The sequence below is a fragment of the Grus americana genome, chromosome 11 (assembly GCF_028858705.1).
Source record: "Grus americana isolate bGruAme1 chromosome 11, bGruAme1.mat, whole genome shotgun sequence".
NCBI classification, from domain to species: Eukaryota; Metazoa; Chordata; class Aves; order Gruiformes; family Gruidae; genus Grus; species Grus americana.
Window position 1 is genome coordinate 7,101,550 of NC_072862.1, and position 27,893 is coordinate 7,129,442.

The 27,893-nt window shown below is 45.9% G+C and overlaps 1 protein-coding gene across 7 annotated transcripts in view; it reads right to left on the reverse strand.

Annotated features, from left to right (window-relative positions):
• The window catches only part of LOC129211520 (monocarboxylate transporter 2-like), a 50,202-nt gene extending 22,334 nt beyond the window's left edge, over positions 1-27,868 (reverse strand). The window contains exons 1-3 of one of the 7 annotated variants that reach the window (XM_054838730.1): positions 25,128-27,868; positions 20,013-20,275; positions 19,535-19,792 (exon numbers count right to left, since the gene is read on the reverse strand). In XM_054838730.1, the coding sequence (XP_054694705.1) occupies positions 19,535-19,751 (217 nt within the window). In that variant the 5' untranslated portion in view covers positions 19,752-19,792; positions 20,013-20,275; positions 25,128-27,868. Of the gene's footprint in view, positions 1-8,079; positions 8,337-8,428; positions 8,566-8,709; positions 8,784-19,534; positions 19,793-20,012; positions 20,279-25,127 lie in introns of those variants that run through there. The other 6 variants (XM_054838732.1, XM_054838736.1, XM_054838733.1 and 3 more) reach the window with 6 other exon arrangements.
• Between the last annotated feature and the right edge of the window lie 25 nt (positions 27,869-27,893).

Below are 27,893 nucleotides of genomic sequence, written 5' to 3' on the forward strand. Positions count from 1 at the left end.
TTTAAAAAAATAAAAAATATAAGCACATACGTAGTGACCTTGCAGGGCTTGAGTGCTCTCTGAGAGTCAAGAGAAGTATATGAATCTGCAGCACCATCCATTACAGAAATCAAATCATTCCTCACCTGGCTTTCTTAACAAAATCCAAGATCGTAACGGTGCTACTACCCCGGGGATGGCCCCAGCGTGGGAAGACATCTTGTTTCAATGACATGGGGAGGCTGATTGCCTCTTGGTGGGACTCCAAGAGGTGGTGAGGATAAGCGAAAGGATGACACCCAGCACCGGGCAGCTGAGCCGCGGGTACGCAGGGAGTACCTGCCTGGGCTTGGGCCATGATGGCAGGATGCTGGATATCCACTGTGGATAAACAGAGATACTCCTTTTCTTTCAGCCTACACAAAATATCCAGGTGGAAAAGCACATGCCTAGGGAAATCCTAGTGAAAGCCGTACTTGAGAATTTTTGTTGAACCAATGCTGTAAGCACATAAGTAGAGAGAGCTGACACATGCTACATTACTGCAAATATCATCTATCCTCCCCTCCTCTCCCTCTCCTCTCTCATAACCCTCGCTCAGCACTAAGGGCTGATGAGGAGGTGCCCATGTCGTTTCAGACACCCTCAGATAACTGAGGCGTCTCACGCGGTGGTCAGACACAACACAGGACCCAGAGAACACAGATGCTGAATTTCCTGGAAAGAAAATCTTCGCACCACAGATCAACTCTGCATCTGTATGGGCTGAGCATCTCCAAATGCAAACCGTGCCCAAGTACTGACCCTTTTATTTCTCTGCTAAGCCCAAGTTACAGAAAATGATGGGAAGCCCATAGTGCAACCACCCAAGCGTAACGCACAAGCATAACCTCCTTGCTTTTTAGGAGTGAAGCCACTTGTATGGGAACTCAGAGGCTTGGGGCTCAGGGTTGCTCAAAGAACAGGAAGAAGCCCCAGCACATGCTGCGGCAGCTCATTTCTTAGCAGCAGGCGATGAAAACAGCAGCAACAGCATGTCAGCACAGAATCTGCAAAAGGACTCATACCTTGGAGAGATTATTTCTTAAAGCAGACGACAGCCCCGTAGGATGCTCCACACAGGCAACCTGCTCTCATGCAAATAGCTCTCTTCCCCGCAGCAAGGGGGATGCCCATCCGTTTGGGACTCCACACACAGAAAATCCACTGCAAAATGCTGGGTAATGTGCAATACACAATTTTGTCAGGCACCCCCGTTACTGAGCTTTTAGCAGGTAAAGCCTCCACTGGTCAGGGCACACCCTGCCCTGGCGCTTGTGGCCCATCAGGCAATGTCTCAGCCAAAGCTGGCTTGCAGAGAGCTTGCACCTCCTGAGGCCTGGGACTTGCTGCTTGTCCCTGAAACCCCCCCCCCCCCCATCTCCCTTCCCATGCCTCAGTTTCCCCTTTTAGCGTACTTCACAACTGCACCACTTGGGATGGGTGGAGAGTGCTGGGTGAGGTCTTCTGGAGGCAGAGAAGGTTTTGATGAGGTTTGGACCAGACCAGAAGAGACCATTGGCAGTTTTGATGAAGTTAAAAACTGCAGAATCAAACTCATTATTAATATAGCTTTACACCACTGCATGTTGTAAGGTGCTTTCCAAACCTGTCACTGCAATTTATCATGCTAGCAGTGTAATAAAACACAGCTATAAAATTTTGGATTAAATGTTCAAGGTCAATGGTTGACTTTCAACTTCCCAATCTCTTCCTTGCTGCTTTAGCAGATGCTCTATTAAGCAGTTACAAGCTCTGGGAGGAAGTTTCTTTGGAGAAAAGACTCAGTTGTGGAGCATCTCCAGAATTAAATCTTTGGATATTTCATCCAATTACAAAACAATAAATAATGAATAACAAGAGTAGTAAACACTGGCTGGCTTCAGGATAAGGCTTTTACTTGAGAAAGGCTCTCTTTTCTCTTGTGTTTGCAAAAGGTGGCTCTCTGCACCTGTCTCAGAAAACAGACAGAAAGTGATTCCCTAATTTTAATAGAAATTTCGATCTGTAAGAACAGCACCCTGGAGATTTTGGGGCGAGTATTACAGCAGCAAATAGTGAGACTGAGACCAAGACTCCACTGCACTATATACTGAATAAAACCAAGGTATGGTCCTGATGCAACTTGGCTTTTTATGTATTAAGGGGCAACAGAAACACCACATGTTTACATCTACAAACTGTACACAAATGTGCACAAGGCTGGCTGCACAGCAATCGCAAAAGAAAGTGAGATTCTTCAAAAATGAGCCAAAAAATAAGCTCAGATGTCTCCTGCTCTAGACCCAGCTGTTCAAGCTTATCACCTGAAATCTGGTCTCAGTTTCACTCAGATGACTTCTGTTGTTTCATTACAATGATGAAAGGAGTGTTTTGGCCACACAGTCACTGTTAAAAAAAAAAAAAAACAAACAACTGAAAATGCAGATACTGTCCTAGGTATTAAATTATTCTCTCTCTTCTGGCACACGTGCCAGAGAGCCGGTTCATTGTTCAAACTCTAACTGTTGGCCATAATAAAAGACATTACTTCTTCCCACTTCTTGCCTCTCTTACAGCCTTAGAGGAGACCATAACAGCTACAAGAACATTGCTGCTATTAAATTAGTGGCAGCACTATTTCTTATTTTTAGACTGTTTGGCTGCTTCCCCCAATGCTGAATAGGGCAACTGAATTACTAGCAAATTAATATTGCTTATCTTTTCTTTCCTGGGAGCTCAACTGCCTCTTGCTTTCCCTGGGTAATGGTTATCTCTGGGGGCTCATCTGTGGCCTAGCTCAAAATGTGTCACCCTTAAAAAAGGGAAAAGGGCAGCTCAGTTTGGTGCTGTGAACACAGCTGGCCCAAGTCAGGAGGCATGAAGGCCAAAGGCTTTTATTTTTGCAATTACATTATTTAAGATTATCTTCCTGGACAAAATTCATTCCTGCACATGAGGCAAGACCTTGGGAACTTTGATCTCGTGTTGGTATAGCTAAGTCCAAGGAGGCAGTTTGCAAAAGGAAACCCTGCCAAGGGCATGCAGCAGCACGACGGGTGCCCTGTGATGCTCCACATTTTGACAACATTAGCGTGTCCTCGTCACCCCCAGAGCTTATACCTGGGAGCTGAGGTGCAACTGAAAGCACCTGTAGGGAGGGATGATGGCATCTCCCCTGGTCCCTTATGGACAGATCCTGGTTCCTTTTCTTTCCATCCGTCAAAGACTCTGCTCTGTAATACTTTTCTCATTTGGGGTAAGGAATGAGCTCTTCACCCATGACAAAAAAAAAGTAGAAACATTGCAAAACAGAAATCCTCCTTTATCAGATTGATAGGGTTTCACCCTGCAGGATTTGGTCAGAGAAAAGCAATGTTCCCTCGTGCTCCTCACTCACAAACTCCCCGTTGCCCTCCGCAGCTGGAAACGTGGAATTGCTAAACATGAACACTGGCGAGAACTACAAGTACCCTATCATAAAGTCCAGGCTATCCACTTTACTGCACACTAATCTGTTTTACTACTTGTATTATAGTGACAGAATTGTTTTCTGCAACCTAGTTCAGATTAAGAAACTGGGGGATAAGACACATTAAAACTTCTGCAATATATATTGCCAGAGCCTCGGCTGGTGTAAAACAGCTTCCTAGGGGAATTAAGCAAAAAGTGAAGGGCAGAAACAGTCTCGGCTGCTGATTTTCAGTTTTAGTCTGAAAAACGAGAACTGCTCTGGTGCTACAAGCCAAAGCCTCAGGTGGTCACTGTAAATCTGCATCCATGCTGTCAAAGTCAACAGAGCTACTCCAGTGGAGATTTGGGTTAGTTCATGCAAGTACTTTCAGAAAATACGCTTTATTTGCATTATTTATGAAATGCAAACATAAGCTCTGTTGCACAGTAAGCAGCACAGCCTAAAAACAAGTCCCCACACCAACGAGCACGCCAAGGAAACAAGGACTGTCTCCCGAGGATGTTTGCAAACAGAAGCTGTTGTCAGTGAGAGCGTCAGACCCTCCGCACCCTGCCAAGGCGCGGGGCGGCACGGCTGCCCGGAGCTCCCGGGGATGGAGGCAGCAGAGCAGGGTGGCTGGGTCAGTCCTTGTGGGGACATCCCCGTGCTCGGATGCCAGCTCACAGGCAGCCAACCCCAGCCCTGCCTCGCTGCCCTGAGTCCTGGCTCCGCGAGCCCAGAGATGTGGCCGCACACCTCGGAGGGGACAGCAACACCACAGCCTTTCCCTGAAGCCAACCGGGCAAACAGCGGAGCCCGTGCACTCTTGAGGAAAGCTTTTGATCTATGTGGCCACCTTCCAAATCATGGCCATTTCCTGCTGCTGGAGCAGGGGGAAGGGGTGGAGGTGAGGCAAGTTTGGGGCTTTCCTTTCGTGGCAGAGATGCCCACACCTGGGACCAGCAAATGCACCACTTGGCCCCTCCAGCCCCTCAGGACACAGGGCCTGATGCGTCGCATAGGAGGTGCTCAGAGCACCCAGCGTGGTTCCTGCGTGGTGGTAGCCCACCCACCCCTGCACCTCCACGCAGGCTGTGACAGTTCTGCCTCACCACTGATTTGGGAGAGGAGGGGAAGGAATGGACAAGCCATGGCAATAATTACCTGGTTTAGTAACTCTACTAGTTACTCAGGACTATGTTGAAAGCTTACTTTGGCATTTTTAGAATTTCTTTTTTTCAGAAAAGATTAACCAAAATCCAGTGTTTAACTAGCTTCTAGATTTTCAGCAAAGTAAATCAAGCTTTGCCGCACGGGCATCCTCACAGCTCTAACAGGCACTGCAGCAGAGCAGGACGGGCAGCTCACAGAAACCAGCGCCCCGTTCCTTTAATGGGAATTTCCAAATCACTGAAGTCATTCATAAGTCAAACCCACTCCGGCATTAAATACCCAGTCAATCAAATTAGATGTGTTAAATAGGCTCTTGGGCACGCGTGTGTCATTTGCTCCACGTTCTGCAAACTCCCACCGTGGCCCTGTCTGCAGCCACTGAGGAATTTGGCGTCTCAGCCTGGATCGCTGCAGAGAGAGTGACGATCAAATGAGCATAAATCTTATTCCAGAGCAGAGCAGAGGAGGGAAGGACTATTAAATGGACATAACTCTGAGCAACTGCAAGGCAAGTGGGAAGGTGCAAAGGTACAATCGCCTGCAATTAAGTCTAACAGTGCCCAGTTGGATCATCCCCCATATTACTATATAATAGCATATGGGAGGGAAAGTTAAAGCTCCTTGCAAAAAGGGAGGCGATGCTCAGTTAATTGGGATAAAAGCCCACTACAACATCCCAGGTACAGAGTACATGGCACTGGCTTAAACACTTGGAGAGAAAGAGAAGAGAGTGAGTTGGAAAATCTGCAGATGGGAGAAGGCAGAGGCGATCAGAGCAGCATTTCACCTGCTCCAGCACCAGCTCATCGGCCGTGACCTGCACACTGAGAGGCTCAAGCCCCCCATCTACACCCCTGTGAACAACTTCAGGTGCTGCAGGTGCAGGGTTAATCTGCAGAGCATGTTCCTTGCTCGGTCATGGTCAGGCATGAAGCATCTCTTCCATACAAGAGGGTGAGGGAACACGTTTTTATTGGAACACAAAGCAGAGCTGGCAACAACCCACAAAGGCAGCCACGGAGCCCCCAGCTGAGAGGTAACTGGTGCATTTGTTGCAGCGTTACGGGACAGGCGATGGGGTATCACTTCAGCACGTGGCAGTCTGCGGAAGGGCCATGATTTTTGGGGCTGCTTTGTCAAGGTTTTCCTCCACCCACTCCACCCCATGAGAGAGTAGGGTTTCCCACTGCTTCACTGTGGATGATGGTGGTTGAAGTCATAAAATCATCATCATGGTACCTTGAGCCCCAGCTAACTTCTACCCAAGACTGAGTGCCATGGAAGAAACAGCATTTCCCCAGGAAGAAGCTTGCACTGTACAATGCCCTGAGCTACTGGGAAGACAGAACCATGTTAGGGACCCAGCCATCAGGGAGAGCAGCGGTCCCTGCTCTCCGTGAGACACATTTAGCACACTCACCTATATTAAAAGCCCAAGCACAACAAGTGATGTCCTAATTTTAGTACCCAACCACGAAGTTTACAGCAGCCTCTACTCATTTGCATGCTTTTGGTACCAAATATTAGCCATCTCTCTTTGACTTCCAAACCATGCAGCTTCCTAGACATTCATCTATAGGCAACTGAAAGGCATGGGTTGCCTAATTTTCCTTTTTTTTCCACCTGACTGCTTCAGAGACATTCCACATAATTTACCCCCACCCTTTAAAACAGCATTTAAGCAGCATCTAAATGACAAGTGGTCCTTTCGCCTGCCTCCCCACAGCAGTGTTTCCCTCCCCCATCACGACCCACTTGCTCCCGTTCAGCCTATACAGAGCCCGACTGTTTCCTTTTCACTGCAGACTGCTTATTTATATAGCTGGGGCTGAGGCAAAAGTGCTTTTCTCTGTATTTATTAACAAGCCCCAGTAGAAATCTATCGCAAAGCCGCAGCACTCCCCAGGGCTCGGGCTCAGCATCCCGTCAGGGAGGCCAAGGGGGTGGCCTGGGACAACAGCACTGACTTAAGCGGAGGATTTCTCTTTCTAAATCGCTGCTTGGGTTTTGCCCTTGAACTGCTCCATTTGTGGGTTCTCAAATAGGAACTCAGCCCTTGCAGAGTTACTCTCCGTGGGACCAGGCCTTTGCAGTGGGTTACAATAGAGTGGATTACAATAGGCTCTGATTCAAGCATCGCTTCCTTTTTACAAACCTTTACAAAGCATCTTTACTTTCATTACCAGCTGCACTCTCCAAAAAGCACTACAGTGCATTATTAAGGGGGGAAAAAAAAAAAAATCCCTTTTTAAAAACAAAGAATATTTTCAGAATTGCTTTAATAGCCAAGATAAATATTGATGAAGTTTTCTGCAATTATAGAGTGTGGTTCCTGTCTACCTCCCATTGCAGATTTAATCAAAAGCAGCCCAAGCTTTTCATTGAGTCATGAAAGTTATATCAAAATCATAAATAAAGAGCAAAATTCTATGCACTGCTTTGCAACCATTAAGAATGACTGAAGATTTCACTGCTGTAGTTATAAGCTGCCACAATAAACAAGCAATTACTTTGTTTATTGCTCTAGTCCATGCTCACCTTTGGCTGAAACCCAGCTATTTCACACCAGCCTATTCTCAGGGCTTTTTCACTGATGCCCACGGAAAACTTTTGTAGTTAATCATCTGATTTCTGGGTAGGGGACCCTCAGCAACACGCCAGGTCTGAGCCATGCTGGTATTTCACAGCCTCTCTCGCTTGCAAAGTTGCCAACTTGTGTCAAAGCAAGGCAGGAGGATGCCAGTGTCTCTTTGAAAGAGCTCGCCCATCCCCTTGCCACTCGGATACAGGGAGCAGGGCTGGTGCTGAGTGCCTTTCGGAGAACGGAGGTGCTGTGTGACACGGCCAAGGCCACGTTTTGTTTCTGGTCTCAGAAAAATCCCCCAACGCAACCCGCAGCTGGCAGTGTGGCCAGGAAGGGGATGCAGCAACGGCACACGCCACGCAGCTCAGCCTCTGGTGTGCAGAGGACACTTCACCCCTTCTAAAGGCTTCTGCGTAACGCTGTGCCCACATCAGTGAAACGAGCCCTATTTTGAAAAGCAGCAAAGATACTGCAAACCTAGCTGGAAATAAAGGGGATGTCAGCACCAAACTGGTCACGGACCACATTTTCAAAGGCATTTGGAATCCCCCACAGGCCCAAAAAGCAGCCAGAGGGGTCAAAATATGCCTGCACCCGCTGAACCCAGTGACAAATTTGGAAGGCACCAGGCCTGTTTGAAAATCACAACCAATTTACCTCGGAAAAACTGCCCCTTAGCCCCTTTACGCTCTACATATTAGTTGTTTCTCTAAAGAACATTGGAAACGCCATCAGAAAATAAACCTGTTGATCGTGCCCGTGCAGATGGACACTGCTGCTTTCCCTGTACGCTGGCCTGGAGCGGGGATTTCTGGCTTATTTCTGCTTTTACAACACACTGCGCCGCAGGAGCTGGTGCAGGTTTACTCACCTGCACCGTACGTTGTGGCCAACATGATCGAGGAGACCCACGCGATCTCGCTATAGGACGTGCCAAAGAAATCCTGGATTTCTTTGAAGAAGATGGCTATGCCTTTGGGGAAGGCGTACGCGAAGCCAATAGAAACGAAAGCGCCGAAGACCACCGCCCAGCCCCAGCCGCCGTCCGGCAGGCCGGGGGCTCGCCCCATGTTAGCGGAGGGTGGCATGGCCAGGCTGTGCGAGCAGCCCAGCGCTCCTCGGGAAGCCCTGAAACACAAAGTGCAAAGGCGCAGAGTCAGTCCCGGAGATGCTGCTCCCCCAGATCCCCGGGCTGCAGCGACAGCATCGCCCCAACGCACCTTCAAGGTAGTTAGTTATTTCTAACCTCGCACCCCACCCCTGCCGTTTTGCGTTGCCGTTTAATGCAAAGAGCGCCAGCTATATGTAACGGTGCGTCCTGGCTCCGCGCTGGGGCCGGGAGGAGCGCGGGACGGTGCCAGAAATGCCCCGTGGAAGGGGATAGATTAGAAACGGCGGCTCCGACCCGCTGCACCGCCCCCGGGCCAGCTCCGCAAGGCAGGCTGGGCTGCAGCCCCCGGACACCCGTGGGTTCCCGCACCCCCCACGCGACAGCACCCACCTGCGGGACCCCGGTGCCGGCGCGACCAGTGGGCCCCCCCGCGGCCGCAGGGATGGGACGGGGCAGGACGGCACAGGGCGGGGGAGCCGCCCGTACCGCCCCACGCGGGACCGGCCCGCCTCCCACCCCGCCCCGCCCGACGGGGGGGACAGACCAAACCTCCTCCCGGTTTTACATGCCTTTCTGCTTTTCCCTTTGCCCCGCCCCCCCAAGCCGGGGCGCTGCAGGAGGTATCCCCAGCACCCAGCCACCCCGCGGGTGTTAATTAAAGCATCCTCGGGTATTTACGTGGAAATTTTCTGCCCTCTCCCCTGTGCTTCCACCAGCATCCCAGCACTTTTCTCCTCCTAACGGAGTCGGAGGCCGCTCTCCTGTCCCCGTACCACTGCATCATTGCAGGCTTGTGCAGCGTCCACTCGCTGTTTATGTTCACCCATTTGCTGTATATTCTAGTTTTCATGTTGAAGTCCATTTGGAGAAACGTTAGCAGTATTTGCTCTTGCTGGAAAGTTGCAGTTTTGCTACCAGACGGGCATCTTGCTCAACCTTGCCCCCCCGCCCCGGCTTAAGTAACAGCCCCACAGGTCCTGGAGGAATTCAGCAATGTGCCCTCCCGGCCCCAATTTTGGGGAAATTCATATGGAGATGGCAGGTGAGTGTCAGCACCCTGTCCCTTCCCACTCTGCCTCCAGCCTACCAGGAGATGGAGACCTTCTTTCCTCCATGTGTAACCATGAAGACTGGGGTATGATTTGGGCAGATTTTACGAATCATTTTGGCAAAAGACATTTTGCCTGCAAATCAATTACACTACCTGCCTTGCAAATGTAGCCCTTTCCTCCCAGTTCCCTTCCCCTAAGCAGAACTTCCATTCCCCTTTGGCTTCTCTCTATTTTAAGGCTCAGACCAACTCTTGCCTAATCTCTTACAAAGCTGTATTCAGTCTGTTTTCAAAAAAGATACCCTAACACTCAAAAACCAAGTCACACTAGTTAGGTGCATGGAAATCAGCTGGGTTTAAAATCTGCATTTAAACACCGCTGCTGTTTGCATTTTTCTTTCCTCCTCTTCTTTTTGAGCCGAATGCCCCCTGCATGGCGATGATGTCGCAGGGGGGCAGGGGAGTCTCCCCCTCCCGCTTTGCCTGAGACAGGAGGGCCCTGCCTGCCCGTACCCTCGGCATGGGGATGGCGGGGGCTTTTCCCAGATGGTCTGGGAAAAAGCAAATCCCTGCACTCGTGAGGGTCTCTGTAAGGCTTTGCTGCTGCTCCATCTTACACCCTTCTGGGCCTGTACACAGCTCTTCCCTCCCCAAGGAACAGGGAGACAAAGCTTGCTGGTCCAGGCTGGTGTTTCTTCTCTAATTTTGAACTAACAACACGATTTTAACAGCTGTACCACTTTTGTTTCAGGTACAAATATGTCAGTCTCTGATGAAATGAGAAGGAGCTCCTCTCCTCCCTATTTCCACTCTTCCTCCAACGTTCCCAAAACAGACCCCGTGTCACTGTAAATCCCATTTTTCTACACACGCAATTAAGCAATAATGGAGAGGGGTAAAACAAATCAGTGCCTTGCTCAGTAATTTTCCTGGCACAGTTAATCTAGAGCTTTAGAGATCTCCTTACAACGCATCTGTGAGATGTTTTATTACTACTATTTCTTTCTTCCTATAAAACTGAGTAAACTTAAAACGACCAGAAGACCTTTACTCTCAGGTGCAGGGTCACAGTGTGATGACCTGGAGAGTTTTGTTTTGGTACAGCCCAGACCCACTTTATGGGCCATACGGATACCTGCTTTTATTGCATCGCTTATACGACGTACAGTCCTGCATGCACGAAGGCACAGGGCGCAGTGGCGGGCAGTCTGCCATCACAGGAGATAATTAAAGTCTCTCCAGTATGAAAACTCTCTCTGCAGCTGAACAAGGGGATGGCCAAGGGGTCTGAGCTGTTTTCCTCTATTTTCCTGCGGAGGGATGAGGGTTTGGATTAATGGAGTTGTTCTAATAAACGGGAATGAAGTTTGTTTCAGCAGCTGGTTTCTGTATCCTGCCAAAGATAAAAAATTGGACCAAATCTAAATAAACAGACCTGAAACTGAACTTGGGCACATCCTTAGCAGCAGTGTGGAAGGCGGGGAGGGCAGATGGAAACCCCCAGCAGCAGAGGGATGAAGAAGCAGGTACAACTCCAGCCATGACCTCAGCTAGAACATTTCTTCTGCAGAAATCCTAAATTTGGTGTCATGTTGAAGAATGTCTTTTGCAGCAAACCCTGGCATGACACCTTCTGGGTAAACGTTCACAGAAACTGGTGGCAAACTCAAAACTGCAGCAGGAAACCAGTTGCAGCAGGAGATGTTGGGGCCAAACAAGTGATTTCTAAAGATGTCTGAAAACAATTAGTCTTTGCCCTCATGTTGCTGCTCTGAAGAGATGCTCACAAGCAAAGCACAACAGCCAGAGGGTGGGACTGACAGTACGAATCCTGGGCTCACTAGGTCAAAAAGGACTTCCTAGCAATTTGGGGAGACTTGGGGTCATCTCACAGTAGCTGCCTACATGAGTGCTCCCCCTCCATTTCGGGAGCACAGGCTTCCCCGGGGCCGGGCTCCGCTTACTTATCCACAGACAGCAGACGCTTCCTGGACGGCAGGGTTTTTTAATTTGCTGGCAAGCAGCAACAAAATTGATTAAAATTGCAAAATACCTTTTCAAATGACTCATTTCCCTATTGCAGTCCTCCATGTAAATAAGTGACTGCTATTGCATTCCCTGCGCTCCACTCCAGAGCTGTTGAAAGTAAAGGGGCAAGGGGGGAAAAGGGGCTAGGAGCAAGGCAGAGTCTGAAACTCTTCCTCCCTTCCCAAAAGGGCTCATTTTCCAATCTTTGCAAAGCTTTCCGTGACAGTTCCCATAGATATTTTAAGTCATGATTTTTAAATCAAATGAACTCACATCCTTCACTTGAAAGCCCAAAGTTTGATGAACAATATTTGAAATATAAGGTCATCAAAAAAAAAAAAAGTGACTAGTGTTGACAACTTGAATGTTTTTTCTTTTTGTGGAAAAAAAGGAAAAAAGAAAAAAGAAAAGAAAAAAACTGGGCTCCCCTGAGAATGGAAAGCATTTCTATCTATTCTCAGTGGACCACTTTGGTATTTGGAAAGAATTTTGTTCGAAGCCTTTTACGCAAGGCATTTTATTGCAGCCAAAGGTAGGAGCTACAACTCTATAACCCTAACAGTGTTTTTCTTTCATTGAGTCTTTGAAAGTCAATTAAAGGCTTTAGAAATTGCTTCCACGTTAAAAAAAAAAAAAAAAAAAATCCATACCTAGCTCTGCTGCATGAAAACAGCACCGGGTAAGCGAGCACCTAAAGAGGTAACTGCACTTCTTTAAAGCGCCTGTGATTCTTACTTCCATGACATACCCACATTTCTCAAAACTATTCCATTGTCATTTTCCATTTGCTCATAAAAACATCAGCAGTGAAATCGAATCCGTAACCACTGTTAAAATGGAGCTTCTGAATTAAAGAATGAGATTATAAGCAGCGATTGTCTGCAAAAACGAAGGGCTGGACCCTGTGGCCCAAGATGTGATATCATTACTTTCCTCAGTGCAATCTCTCTTAGGAGAGAGATATCCCAGTCCTCTGAAAATAGGCACACACATTTTTGTTCCTCATAATATTCTTAACTTTTTCCCAGGGATCAATCCATACTAATATAGATTATTACTTGGGAAAAGGTTTGAATTCAGCAAAATTCTTGGCTCTGGACCCCTACCAGATGCAATCACACCCTGCAAGCCTGGGGACAGATCAATAGTTCCCTGCCCAGCGAGTGCAGAATTACCCTTATCCCCCCGTGCTCTGCTCACTGCTGAGCGTGACCGGGCTGATACAACACATTCCTCAGTGTTTAGCCACAAGACCTCCAGCGTTCAGGGATTTACCACTAATATTTTCATGCTCGAGGTTTTAATTAAAGGGAACCTAGCTCTGCCCAGCAGTTCCTTGGGCACCGAGCAGCAGGAGGGATGCGGGCAGCACCCCACCAACATGGCATCCACACGTGCTCCAAAAGGGGCACGTGGGTCAAGCGTGGTCAATCCTCATCCCTTGACATCCCTGCGGCTGTTTTGGGGAGACCTGTCATTTGCACACAGACTCTTTGCGGCTGTGTAAGATGCTCTGCTGCGGGCAGAGCCACCAGCCCCACGCGTCCCTGCACCTGGAGGTGGGGTGACACTGCGTGGAGCTGAGGGACATCGGTGCTGGTGCTGCTGGGAACCACCAGGACGCTGGCAGAGCCCCATGGCTCTGCTTTCCACCAACTAATGTTTTACAAGAGGGTCAAGGAGAGGTCAAAACAGAAAGTTATGAAATGTCAAACTTGTTTTTTGCTAAACCCTAGTATCAAAAGCACGGAGGCCAGGCAGGCAGAGGGATTCATATGACAGCAAACCTCTTAGATGGCTCCAGCCCTGCATCTATGCTGTCGAACCAGCCGTGTGCACGAAGCATCGCTGCTGGATGTGCTGGTTTCCTGGAGATGATAAAATAAACCGAGCAGTGACATCATTTCTTCTGTTTTTCCCCTGTTGCAGCAGTTTAATCAGCAGCCCAAACCAAAACATTTGTGTTGGTAAAAAGATGGCTACAATTAATCTAAATCTAATAACTGGAATGTTCTCACTGGGGAATTAAAACAAATTATTCCTTTGCTATTGCATCTTCATCTCATTTACATTTTAATCCCGGCAGGATCTTCCTCTGTTATATTTGGAAAGTGACTGCATAGAAAGGGAAAAACAACACGGTTGAAGTACTCAAAGATGCATCGAGAATTTAGCTATTAACTTTTATGGCAGAAGTCTGGCTATGACAAGCCTTGAATGATTGAAAATTAGGACGAATACTATGGTTTTTTTTCCAAACACCGCTGAATGCAGAGCCTGGTGGCATTTCAGATTGTGCACACAAACACGGGCGAACAAATAGCTGGGGCATAAGGTTTTGTTGAAGGTGTAATTACACATTAGCCAGAGCAGAGCAGGTCACTCTTTGATTTGTACCGAAAGTAAAGGGGATTCTTTACTGCAGGACACTGTGAGCAGAGGGAACCCTCTGCCTTCCACCCTGTGCTCCTCCACTCCCAGACTCAAGCCTTGTTTTCCTCGCTGTGAGGTTTTACCACAGGATAATGAGTTCATACTGTTTTGCTCAAGGTAAACACGTAGTGAATAAAGGCACTTTAGTGTTGTCAAAGTAAAATCAGTACTGTATCCCATCTTTGGTTTGCCTTACCTACTTTGCCTGCTTGTTCTTATTTTGAAACAAAAGCACACCAAAAAATAAAGGACCTACATTTCTGTCCTGTCAAGGATGGGAAGTCCTGGTAAACATGAACTGTGTCACACAGGTACCACTCTGCAGATCCCCGGTGCTGTCACAGAGTAGCTGATCCCACCAGGGACACTTGGTTGCACCAGCGACAGAGACCGCGGCTTCCTCCACCCCAGAGCATCTTCTGCCACTTTCAGCCAACTTAGGCAGAGTCACCGCATAATCTCAGTTTTACCTGAAATAATTATTCTCCTGTGATCCTGTGCATCCCTTCTCTTAGGAAGATGTGAAATGACAGTAACGTACTAGAAAGGCATCAACTACCTAAATCCTTGGAGTTGTTTCCAAGGGCAGTGTTTGCCCCTGCTACCCCAACACATATTCCACACAATCTTAGACCTGTTTGCTTGTGATGATATTTTACTACATTTTTTCACCTTAAATGAATTTAGCTGATCTCCACAAGGTCATAGCTTGCAAACAGAGAGATAGATTCTGCGTGGTACCCATACACACATACCCCTGCCATGTACTGCAGCCCAAGCATGTGAGCTTGGGCTCTCCTCCACGGAGCCCACAGGTCTCCTGTGGCTTCTGATGGAAATACTCTTGTGAGAGTTTCCTTACGCACTTCAGTTAAAAGGAACCAGGTTAGCAAAGATCTGCAGCTTAGATTGTCAAAACTAATCCAATGAATTGTGACTGCAGGATCCGAACACATCCAGCCCCTCCACAAGCACCTTCTTCAAGGCATGGCCCTAAGCAGCTGTGGCACAGCTGAGTCCAGAAAACCACGGCTGTCTCCAGCCCATCCCCAAGGCTGTCCTGCCACAAATAAACTCTTAAGTAGTTGTTAACATAAAAGAGGATCACCTGCCTCAGGGCTGCCTGAATAACACTTTGACAAGGTGGAGAGCTTTAGATCTCATTAAACCCTCCTGATGTGTGAGAGAGGATAGATGTTACAGGGCCACCATGAAGAGCGATTCCCACTCCAGAACAGCAATAAACTGGAACTGCACAATGTTGGTGGAGCCTGAATTGAGGGTCAGCGGCTTGGGGACAGAGGGATGTCACACCAGTTTGTTTGCAGATCATAGTACTCTGACCCATTATATAATGCAGGTATTTTCCCAAAATATTAACCCCACCTCAACCAAGTTTTAAGGAATAGGAGGGATAGTCAATTAAAGCTACAGAAAACCATCATAAAGAGGCAGCTGGGGCTTTGTTGGGGTTTTTTGCCCCATGAAATAAAACTGTTGTGACAAGTGATCGTAACTCCATGAGGGCTTCTGCTCTTGATGTGAGTTCCCCCAAGAAATCTTCCTCTAGGACTGCAGCATTCTGGGAGCAGTTACTGCTGTTTGCTGCATATATATAGGGCACCTTTGATTTGCTTCAAGGACAAGGATGCACCAAGCAGAAGCCAATCTTGGCTGACACCACGCAGTTCTTGTCACCAGTGGGGCTGCTAGACACTGCAAGAGAGCTGGTGGGCAGCAGGATGGCAGGATCTGGTCTGCAGCCACTCTGCACATAACGAACTCCTCTTCATGGAGCAGAGGAAACCCGGCAACCTCCTTCATTACCTTTCAAATTCAGTAAATGCTGGCATACAGAAACAAGAAACAGAATCAGGCATGGGAAGACATTAGTTCCTGCGTCATGCGGTGTGGAGAGCTGTGTATAACATCACTCGAGGCTGATCAGCCCTCTGTGCCCTTAACGCAGGGTGATGCAATACATGATATTACTGGAGGTAAACTCAGCTGGGGTCCTGTGCCTGCGTTTTCTGTGTTGCTTTGCCCTTCTGGCTGACTGTTATCCAGCAGATCAAGCATGATGCTTTAGTATTAACTTTCAAGGTCTCACACAGATTGTTCTTTAGGAGCTTGTTGAACTTTTGACACTGTACATCCATGTTACCCCACAAGATCAAAAAGAGGAGACTTTTGGTCCAAGTGTAGTATTTGCTCAAGCTTGCTGTAATCCCGGATTTACAGACTGACCTTCCCAAGAGCCCCCTAAGTGCCACAGAAATGACTCCTCGTAAGACAGGCTTCAAAGATGCACCTATTATCTAGGTCATGTTTATCGGGCACTCCATCACTTAACATTCCTGGAGACCTTTGTGAAACCGAGTGTTTACAGACACAGAATTAATTTCTAAAATTTCATTCAGTTCTCAGCCCCCTTTTCCAAATGCCATGCTGGGGGCTGAAATTTGCCAAGCTTCTAGCGCTATAGATCAGCAAATCAAACTTTGCAGCTGAAAGATGAAATCCTGGCTCCACTAAAGGTGATGGCGAGATGCCTGCTGACTTCAGCGCAGCCAAAGTTTCACCCAGAAATTATATTCAGTGTTTGTTGAAGGTTTTGTTTTTCTGGTTTTTTTTAATTACTTTAGTGCAAAGAAACACATTCTGTCTTAAACAACTACTTTGTATACACTTTGCTGCAGCATTTCTGAGTATTCTAAAACTAAAGTTGGGGTTTAAAGGTATAATGGATCCCCTGCATGCCCTCAACCACTCTGGGCGGGCTTTGCTGGTGCTTTCCTCCTCCCCCTAACACAGCGTACAGCTTCACTGGATGCTACAGTATTGCTCTAGATTTATGCTGGTGTAGCTGAAAGGAAGATCAAACTGAGTATTCAATTACTTATGCACTCAAAGATATTTATTCCCCGAGATGAAACTCCTAAATCTGTTATTGCCATTCCCTCTTCCATTACTATTAGCATTCTGCTGCTTTCAGATCTATGGAGATGTCAACACCATTTACTGGAAACAACAACTGAAAGATGAGAACATGACAGGGAAATGTTTAGAATTATTAATCATTCGCAAGAACAGAGGAGGTAATTGATCTTCCTTAATTCTAGAAGAGTCTATAGTCATTACACAGGGATTCTTCCTAAGACTTTCTTTTCAAGATCTATTTCTTTCATAATTTTTTTTTTTTTAACCCAGATGCTACAGTGATTTAAAAATTGAGTGAGGTCAAGTGCAACAGCTACCACACTGCAGGACAGACCCCCAGAAAGGAAAGGTGCTCTTGCAGCAATGAACACAGGTGTTTGTGAAAACGCCAGGAAAGGTGGGACAGGACCCCCCTGCCAGCAATGAGTTCTTAGCCCAAAGTCTGTGGGCTGAAAAGAAGAAGTCATCTTGCTTCACAGCATCTCGTATTTTCTCGCTGCCGCAGACACCTCCTGTTGTTACACGCAGCATCTGGGAAAGTCAGGCGCTTGCACACGCGGTTGTAGTTTATAACGATAGCTCTGCAGCATTAAGATTTCATACAAGTCTGCATTTAAAGATGGGAAGATCAAGGATGGAAACTACAAGTTTTATACTGTAACAGCTTCTTTCCCCATCAAGAGCACTGAGAGCAGTTCCCTTGCTGTACTCTGCTCTGTATCTTCATCCAGGTGTTGAGGGCCCTGGCTCAGGAGAAGATGAAAAGCCAGAAATCTCAACCAGTCTGAGATGTGTCTAATGTTCAGTGCTCGGTTTCAGACACCCAATTTTCAGAGGGCCCTGAAGAGCCATCCTGAGGAAATGAGCCCTCTAACAGCCCCAATCTCTCTTGGATCTCTCTCTCAGACTCCGTTAGTCCTTATCAGCTCCCGACACGAAACCACCAGGGCCAAACGGCGGGCACAGGATACACATTCATTGCTGCAAGGGCAAATAGGTGCTCAGTAGAGTTGCTGAACTAATAACCCTGGAAGTGAACCCTTCTGTCCACCTGCAGCAGAGACTGTAGCCCAAAAAGCCCGACAAAGCCTCCTCGCTGACCCACTCCAGCCAGACCTGAAAAGGCTCTTTCTGCAAGCAGGGAAACAACTCATCCCTCGCACCTCTCAGGTCACGTACATCCCAAACCCCGAGCGTGCCAGCCAGCCCCGGTGGGTTAGTGACCTCAGGACCTGCCTGCTGGGAACGGGCTGAGACCAGCTGCTGGCTCGGTGGCAGCAGGGGCCTTCAGTCTCCCTTCACAAGGGCTAGATTTAAATCAGTAAGTAACAAGTCACTTGCTCCCATGCCAGCTTTCCAAGGCACGCAGTCATCTTGGGAATCACACGCTCAATAACAGTAGGCGTGAGCTGCCGAAAGAGTAAAGACACAGGTTGTCCATGGAGTCACAGGCATTGCCCGGGGCACTGACAGAGCAACATGTATCACTGTCCCGAGCGCCAGGTGAGCCTTACAGAAATGTTCTCCTCTCACCTTAATCCATCTCATATCAGATGACAAAACAGCTCTTTTTTTATTGCCACGTAAAACCAGTTCCTAAAGTACCTGAGATGAGTATGTGCGACTTGTGTACGTAGGGTGTACCCTGATGTTTGTTCCGTGTGACCCAGGAAGCCTCCAAACCGCACCATCCTCAGAGCAAGGGGGTACCAAGAGGACCCCTCCACCTACAACTGTTTACAATAGTCTTTCCCCAAGTGCTTGTCACCAACCTTGTTTGAGGAAGAATACGGGTTTGGATAGGTGTGAGTTGGTGTGGCTATTCTTGTGTTCTCAAGTGTTAATCCTTTTACGTTTCATCCTTGCAAAACAAGCTGAGAAGAAGCAAGAGTCTGCTAAGAGCCCAGCAATAACCTCCAGCAGCTGCACCTCACAGGCATCAGCAACCTAAAAGCAAGATGGTCCTCTACTAACCATTAACAGCAAGATACACACCAGCTACTCAGATCAAAGTGGCAGGCTGATACCTGGCATCAGTATCTGAGGCAAACATCCCTCTGAGAATATCCACTTGGTGATTTCATTATGAGGACAAGCAATACCTTCCCACAACCTTTGCACAACAGCAACTTTTGCAGCTGAGGTGCGAGTACTCAGTGAACGTTTTAACTTGGAGTAACCAGTGGGCACTTTTGTCCTTTCAGAAAGATTCTGCAGAGAGCAATCTAGAACTTCTTCCCTTAATAAATGACATGCAGCAAGATTTTGGCAACAGAATTATGGAATATTTAAAAACATATTTACATACTATCTCAAGATTCGCATGCATGTATACCATGAATGTTCATGAGCAAAACTTCAGGTTTTGAGTTTCCAGCATCTTCTGTACAATCTTAAGTGCAAGAAATACATTTTTTGTTTCAAAAAGAAAGCCAAAAATATGAACAGAACAAAAGATGCAATACTAAATATGCTGAAATAACTGTCCAAGACTCAAATAATTCCAGCACGGCCAAGCCTCCACCACACATAGCAAGATTTCTGGTAAAATAACAAGAATTAGTGACATCGTATGTGTTGTCAATATAATACTCAGCAGTACTGGTTTTCTGTTTTGCCAATGTACATCATCAGAAAACAGAGTGCCAAACTTGCAGATAGAGCTTTCCAAAAACTTTCTTAAAGGAATATATTCTCCCCTCCCCTTTTGGTATAGACATCTGACCTCTTTTCCAAAGAAAGATAGGGTCTTGCTTCACTTACCTCCTCCGTAGGTGGTAGCACACATGATGGATGTTATCCAGGCAATCTGGCTGTAGGAGATGCTGTAAACAGCCTGGAGCTCTTTAAAGTAGATCGTGAAAGCCTTAGGAAAGGTATATGCAAACCCAACTGAGATGGAGGCTCCGAACACCACTGCCCACCCCCATCCACCGTCAGGGGGTACATAGCCCAGGTCTGAAGGGACTGGAGGAGACATGGTCAATCCAGATTTCAGAGCAAAAACCACTTCCCAGTGTCCTGCAGAGTAAAGGATATGCGTGTTTTACAAATATGCATGTCGTGTGATCAGGCATCATTTTAAAGTGTAGAAAAATAATTTAGAGGTACAGAGGATCACCCACTCTTGAAGCCTTGATCTTTTGCTGGCTATTAACAGTTTTATTGTTCAATTCTAACACAACAAAAATCTGCTCCAATAACCCTGTCCAGCCCTTCCACCTGTACTTTTAATACACACCCTCAAAATACTCCCACGACTTCCATGTTCAGGGATGGACCTCATTCAGAACTGGAGTTAATGCCTCCATTCTCTCTTCCACATCCAGCCGGTAGCTCGGTCTCTCACCTCGGGTGACGGCTTCTGCAGGTTGCCCCTGTCACAGTTGCTCAGCCCGTCCCTCTGGCGAGAAGCAGATGCCACAGTCGTACCGCTTTTAGGGTAAATGCTTCATTGTGTGTTTTTCAGACGTGGGTGGAAAACCTTAGGATTTCAGGTTATCCCTGCTTAAAAGAATAATTCCCATTACGTGAGCAGCAGTTGATCGGCTCCGCAGTGCGTCCAAGCTCCCCCGTTCTGCAGGGGGATGAGGCTCTCTTGGCCGCTCGCTTCCCTCAAGCCAACGAGCAAATTGCAAGCAACTGCTTGCAAAGTGGCTGAAGTTTCTTTCTGCTTAGGGGCAGCAATTCCACTTGTGCCTGGCGCCTGCCAGGTTAGCAGATTATGCTCAGGAGCAACACAGATCAAAGAGGGCATTCACTCATTTGCATTCTTCCCATTTTCCCTGGCCGTTAAAATAAAATGAGGATAAAAAGAAAAAGAAAAAAAGAGTAAAACGTACGTGCCTCTCAGGAATCTGTAAGTTCCCTCTCAAGGTCAAGACATTAAATCAGAGGGGAGAGGAGAAGGTCCTACAGCAAAGGGTGCCACGTAAGTTCACCTGCATCTTTGAGCATAAAAGGTGGTTTATTGCCTTCATATTTTGCAAACTCAGAAGCAAGGGAAGGTGATAGGAAAAGGCATCATCAAAGCTAATGAGGAGGAGCAGGCCCACATACCAGCTGGACACATTTTGCTGAACCTCAGACGTAGCAGTCAGCTAATTAGGGAGAGAGGAACCTTCACTTGCCGGGGAGGGGAGGGCGGAGGGGGGGAAGTAAAACACCATAGGAAAAGTACAGTGTAATTTGCATCTATTTGAGAGTCCACTGCCTCTTCAGAGATGCAGTTTGGATTCAAACTGTAAGTAGCAGGACACCACTGGAACACTAGAGAAAAAACTATTATTTTAAGCTAGTGATGTGCCTACAGATATACTCCTGAATTCACGCTTTCTTTCGCCTGCTTTTACAGCTGTTAAGTGATAACACTAATACACTACAGGCTTCAAGCTCCCCTTTTGTCTGGACAAATGTTGCATGCACAGTAGCCGGAGACGTACTGTCTGCTCTCCAACCTCAGCAGCGTGCTGGGGCACCCCCAGATTGTGAATTGAACGTACAGCATTAAGAGAATGAGCTGAAAGCCAGTTCAAGAACACTATATAAATATAATTAGACCTGGTTCCTAAACTCTCAAACTGCTCTAAGTGTTTATTCCCCACTCCTCTCATGAAGATGATGTCCCAGAGCCTCCCACTTCTCACTGTTAATAACATACTAACTCAAGCTTATCTACTTCTATTTAATAATGGTTTTGTGCTGATGGTGTTATACAGCTCAACGGCTTTCTCCTCTTCCCTGATGTTATCCCCGGATGGTTTTACTGAGAGCAATCCTGTCCCTTTTAGCTTTCACCTCACCTAGGTAAAGCAGCTGTATTTTTCCCCTCTCCTTAACAAGGACGGTGGGAACAGAGAAGCTACCTTCCTCTGGTTACCTGTGTCCACGCTGCCCGTCGTTGTGGTGGCAACTAAAGGTGGTGAAAGGGAAAACAGCCCCAACCAAGGAGATTACCACATGGCTTTTGGATGAGATTTCCAGATACATCAGGAAATATAGGGATGGGTTTAGGAAGGCCTCTGCAAAATACTACTCCGACCTCCATTGAAAGTTTTCAATTCCTCCCGAAGGTAACTGTCGCTTTTTTCCTATCGCAACCTTTCTTCATTCTTTTTTTTTTTATCTGAGACTGTTCAGCTCCATTTACATTTTATTTAAGGGAATTTATGTAATCCCATGCTCAGTGTTGCAAAGGCATCACTGCTGGTTCTGGAGGCCCTCAAAGGGTGAGAGGTTACACTTGAGAAGGTTCACCACACATCAGTCTTGTTCTCACCTTCATCCCTCTGCATCCACTGCCAGCCACTGAAGGCAAGGAGAACCTGTGGTCAGATCCGGTCTAACAGCACATAGAAATTGCATTGCATGTGGCTGCAAGCTTTGCCCCACTGGGACCCACGTGAGGATTCGTTACCATTTATAGCCCAGGATCCTCACTGGAAGATGAGAGGAAGGTGTGGAAGAAGTCCTTTTGCCTAATGCCCCTTGAAATTAGAGTCATCTTATTCCACTGCTTGTCTGGGATTATCACGGGTACATCTGCACAGGCAAGTCCCAGCAGGCATGACTACGGCTCACGTTTTGAGGTGGCCGCATGCCTGCGAGTCTGGGGCAGGAGCTGTGCAGCCACATGAGAGCTGCACACGTCTGCTGCGCCTGGAAATGGGCAGAGAAACCCACGTCAGTCTGCACCCTCACTCGAAAGCACTCTTTAAATGGGCTCTTCACGTAGTTGCTCCGAGGGCCACCTGGCAAATGCACACCTAAGGGCTACTCAACTCTTAACACAAAGAAAAAACCCTACAGCCCTAGACCTCTGTCCAAAGCAGATGAGCAAAACCCAGTTGTAACTGGATGAAACATTAGTCCAATATGTTAATATTTAATAAATCCAGTCTCGATGAACTCTAATTTCTACCTAGATAACATCCAGGGTGTCAAGTGGTTGGGTTTTCTGAGATTTCATTGCTATATCTAGAGAAGACCAGCTAAGAAATCTTTCACAACAACAAAACAATAGATAATAATGAAAATGTCCTGATACCCTATGAGGGATGCTATGTTATAATTTCAGGACCAAGGAAGACTTTACTTGCAAAGTTTCTCCTGGTCTGATATTAAGTAATAAAATGGTCTGATAGAAATTTGTGGAACATTATTTTTCCATTGCAGGCATCCAGAATATATGGTACAAGTTATTCTGATGCAGAATCTATTATCCCCCATCATCTAAGTTTTTCCATAGAAAAAAATAATTGTCTTTTAGAATTATATTCACTACACTTCATTACTGTAGGGTGGGATTTTAAAAGGAAACCCAAGTCAAAGGATAATAGTGGTCACATTGGAATAACTGTCCATTGACAAGATGTTTAAGAGTTTTTATTACTTATCAAATATGCATTTCATTGCACTGTTTTCTTCATTTATGGCTATTCTACCCAATTTAGGCCATTCAAATATTAGGGAGAATACCAAGCTCCCAAAAATATTGACATATCCTAGTGGTTCTGAAATTAGGCAAAATAAAATTAAGGGGGTGACCATAGTGAGGAGGAGCATAGGGAGGAGGAGCATAGGGAGGACACGTTTCCTTATTTAACATTGTTTGGTATTCACAATTCACAAAGTTTAAGATATGCAAAAATTCTTAGGCCCCTCAAATTCAAATCTTTTCTGGCAGTCCTTTAAAAAGGTTGAGCCTGAACTTCAAATATATTTTCAGGGATTAACAAGAAAGGTTATTTTTTATTACCACCAATTCATTCTGCTTGTAAAACTGTGACTAATTGTACACCACCTTTAAACGTCTCACGTTATGAATATATTTGTTCATTTAATTTCATTTTCTGTTTAATGGGAGATTTATTGAGAAGACATTAGCATAAAATCAGATTATGTTATCAGATTCATTGTCCAGCTTTTCTATTTCAAGGCAAATTTTTACATAACACAAAAAAAACAAAGAGAGGAACTGAAGTTAAATGAAAATGTAGTGTACAGTAAAAAATAAAAATCACATCAGTTGACTCTCACTTCCCTGACTGTAAAACAAGGCTTCCAGAGGACTTGGGGGAACTGAACTTTAGAGATTATTTTAACAGAGTTTAATAACCTGAGCAGTGAACAGACAGTAATGTGATCATTCACATTCTCCCCTCATTTCTCCTGTGGCACCCCCATGGGTTGTGGGGGCATCAGCACTAAGGCAGGCCCAGGACCTCTCATAGGGCATTGCCCTTCCATTACCACCATCTCAGCCATGTCTTTGTCACCTCAAGGTTTCTCTGCACCAGCCTCCCATCTCCTACAGGTTTGTTCTTAATTTCCATGTGGCACCATAGAGCTCCTTGTCCAATATCCACTTCAAGGAAATGTTTTATGTTTTGATTTTCCTTTTTAGTAACTGTTCTCTATACTGTTTGATGTCCTCTGGGAAGCCCTTGTTTTCTCACGTCAATGCTCATTTACCTCCAGGACCATGCTTGTTTTTTTTCCCCTCCTCAATATTGCTCAGGTTCTGCCACACCACTGAAGTAAAATTACAGACCTAGAATTTTCCAGGTCATATTTAAATGAATGGAGACATTAAATTTCATTTGATGTTCTCCAGTTGCATTGTGCATGGAATTTCATTTGTCAGCTCTTTGATTGAGATCATCCTATCTCACCCCCTCCTTGACAGGTTTTCTCTTTGCTTTACCCAGAGAACATTGAATCCCTCATCTCTTTATTCACCTTTTATTATAGCAGAGGAAAATAGCGAGAGCTGCCTCTGTATAGCCATGCTCTGACTCAAATTCACTTGTAGGCTCTCTCATTTTACCCCTATTCCTTTTTGTGAAGTTACACATATCTGGACTTCCCATTTCTCCATCCACTATTTCCTACAGGCTTCCTGCTTTATTCCTGTTACTTTTTTGGAGTTAACTAGTCATTGGTCACATCTGGATCTTCTTTATCTACTATTCTTCCCTCCTCTGTAGGAAACTGGCTGAGGCTACTATCAACATCAACCCAAAGAAATTCCAGGTCTCTTGAATAATCAAGGCCCTGATGTCTAAACCCAGTTGATATTACTATCTTCTTTCCTTAATTTATTGAACTTGTGTCTTTTGGAACCAACATATACAATCACAGCCCTCCATTCTGTAAGCCAAATCAACTGGGGACTATACAATTATTTTCTACAACCTTTGTTTTATTTGGGCATGCATGGGGGGTTGTTATTAAATGAGAACACCATGACAAATCAAAACCAAGTCTAATGCAGCTTCACCTGTTGATCCAGGGACTCCCTGGTGCCAAGTTGCCCTCAACCCAAGCAAGCCACCAGCCATACAAATTCACTAACCGCCATTCAGTGGGACTGCTCTCTCCTTGGCAGAGGTGGGTACCACTCGGACTCCCCTCCCTGTGGCACTCCGGTTTCTGGCTCCCCTGGCAGTGACCTGCTTAGCTTTTAAAGCCATCTGCTGAACTCTTCCCCCACCCCAGATGTAGCCGAGATCAAAGGTTGAGATCAGAGGCTATATCCACAGATGCAAGACCTTGCTGTAACTCACAACACCCTCTGCCACCCGACCCTCAAGTTACATCCAAAAGCAGCCACATCCCACATTAACTAACCTTTCATGAAGAGGGATGGCCCTTCGCCCACCAGGGACAAATTCAGGGCAAACTCCCCATTTCCAGTACTCAGAGTGCTTCCCTCTCTCAGATCTCTGTGGATGTTAATAAATTATTTGTCAGATATCCCTCTTCCTTCCTCTCTCTCTTCCCTCTACATATTAACTTATTCTTTCTTCATGACACGTTTCTGCAGGCTCTGCTCCTATTCTCCTCCAGGGGAATTTGCATATGGAGAGCCCCTGTCTTTGCCCATCCTGCTATAGCAATTTTAACTTTCTGTGTGAAATTCTCTTGCATGACCTCTGGGTCACCTAAAATCCTGAGTCAGACTTCTTTTGATCACTCAAGAACAATTGAAGGGATCCAGAGGCCATGGCATCACTTATCAAGGGGTAAATTTCACCCTGGAGTGAGGGGAGGGGATACAGAAAATTCCTGAATTTCTTGCCAGTAACCGAGCAGTTGACTTGGACTAGTGAGCGAGCAATGTCCACAACGCGAGTCCGCGCTTTGCAGAGGTTTATATAACCCAGTTTTGGTAGGAATGTTTCCACAAGACTCACGTTGCAAATACCCATTTGGGGGATTTAAAACATTCCCCTGCCGTGTTTATAATCCAGACGCTGCAATGCACTAAAGCGCAAGACAGAAAAAAGCTGACCATAGGCAGGCCAGGGTAATGTTCTCACCCAAACTGAGTAGAAAACTCAGCAGAAAGGTAAACAGAGACAAAAAGAGAAGTGATTCATCCAAGCTAACTTTGCAAGTCAGCACCTACTGTAGCCCATATTTCCTGCCTTGTAGCCACATGCAGTCATCCATGTTATTTCCACCAAAAATACCTTACTTGCAAGGACACAACAAATGCTTAAAACCACACACTAACTCCCAGTTTACATTAATAAAAGGCTATTACCAGTGCTATCGCAGCCAGCTCAGATGTTCTTCTGACAAACACAGGACACACAACGCACATCTCCCGTATGAAAGGATTTTCCACCAGCCAATAGTAACAGCATGCTAAAAAGCCTCCAATGGTCAAAAGACAGTATGATAAATTCTTGGGAGAAATCCATCGAGGGCTATTAAATACAAAGATGCCAGCTCTGGCACTGCAGATTGCAAATTGCTGGACACTGGGGAATGTTGACAGCTAGCTCTGTTCTTGACTCCCCAGGTATCCACCATTAATTCACTGTCAGGAAGAGAATACCAATTGGACATACCTTGGTTTGATCGATCTTGTGGTCCAGCTCTTTCTACCTCACTGGTCATGGCTTCTACCAGTTATTCTTTCTAAAAAATGTTTCACAACCAGAAATATAACAAGCATATCTGGTGTTTCTCTGATTTCTAAAAGGAATAAATCCTTAAATGCCATTATAGGCGCTATGAGAATTGATGATAGATTGTTCGAGATGCTCCTGGTCCTCCGGGCTCTGTCCCACAGGAGGTCATCAGGAACTGCCTATTGAAGAGGCTGCAATCACACCAGATCTAGAGTTCACAGGAGTCATTTCTTTCAATGCTACACCTTTAGGAATAACATTATCGTAAAAACTAATGGCATTGCAAAAGGTGAAATTCCTTTAGACTTTTAGAATTAAGTAGCTTCTACACTGCTGGCCTTTTTCTTCCAAAAATGTGCTTTCTCCTTTGCTTGCAGACACTTGATAGTTCCCTTGGCTCTGAGCCATTTTAGACTTTATTAAATTATATTGTCCTTCCTCCACCTCTGTGTTAATAGCAATTGCCTAAATTATAAAGGTTTTCTGATGATAGTTACTGGGCTGTGACCATTTTTATGTACTTCAAATGCAACAGCAGTTCAAACTATTGAGACTGCTTTTCAAAATCACTTTGGAAAACCTTGGTCACCTCCATTGGTGGTTGAGATGGACAAGAGTAGCATAAAACTCTCCTTTACTATTTCATTGGCCTACAAAACACTGAAACTTCAATGACTAATCAGATGGCTCTTTCTTCTTAAGACTTGCTCTCTGTATACTACATTCTACATCAAAACTAGTATATCTTTTATTTCTATTGTTGAAATAAAAGCAAAAAGCAAATTTGCAGAGTAAATACAATTTAAGAGCTTCACTTAATTTGTTGGCTATGGGACAAGATTAATTTGATGATCACCAAATATTCCTGCCCCTGAACTTATTTTTCAGAATCAAGAAATTTGTTACTAAAGGAATATGAACAGAATCAAACTGTAAGGTAATAAAGTAATTCAAAATTTAACTGCAAATATTTTTCTGCAGCTGATATATCACATACCATCTTGACTTCAAATTAATCTAATGAAATTTAAAATTTAGTTTACATATATAGGTTCTGATTATCTGTATCATAAAAAAAGAGACTCAAATGCTGGCACAAACGATGCATACAGTTCATACGACTTACATTTGGACTGGACATTGCCAGGTTTCTGTAAAAGTAAGAGCTGCAGAACAGAGGTCACATGCAGGTCTAAGGA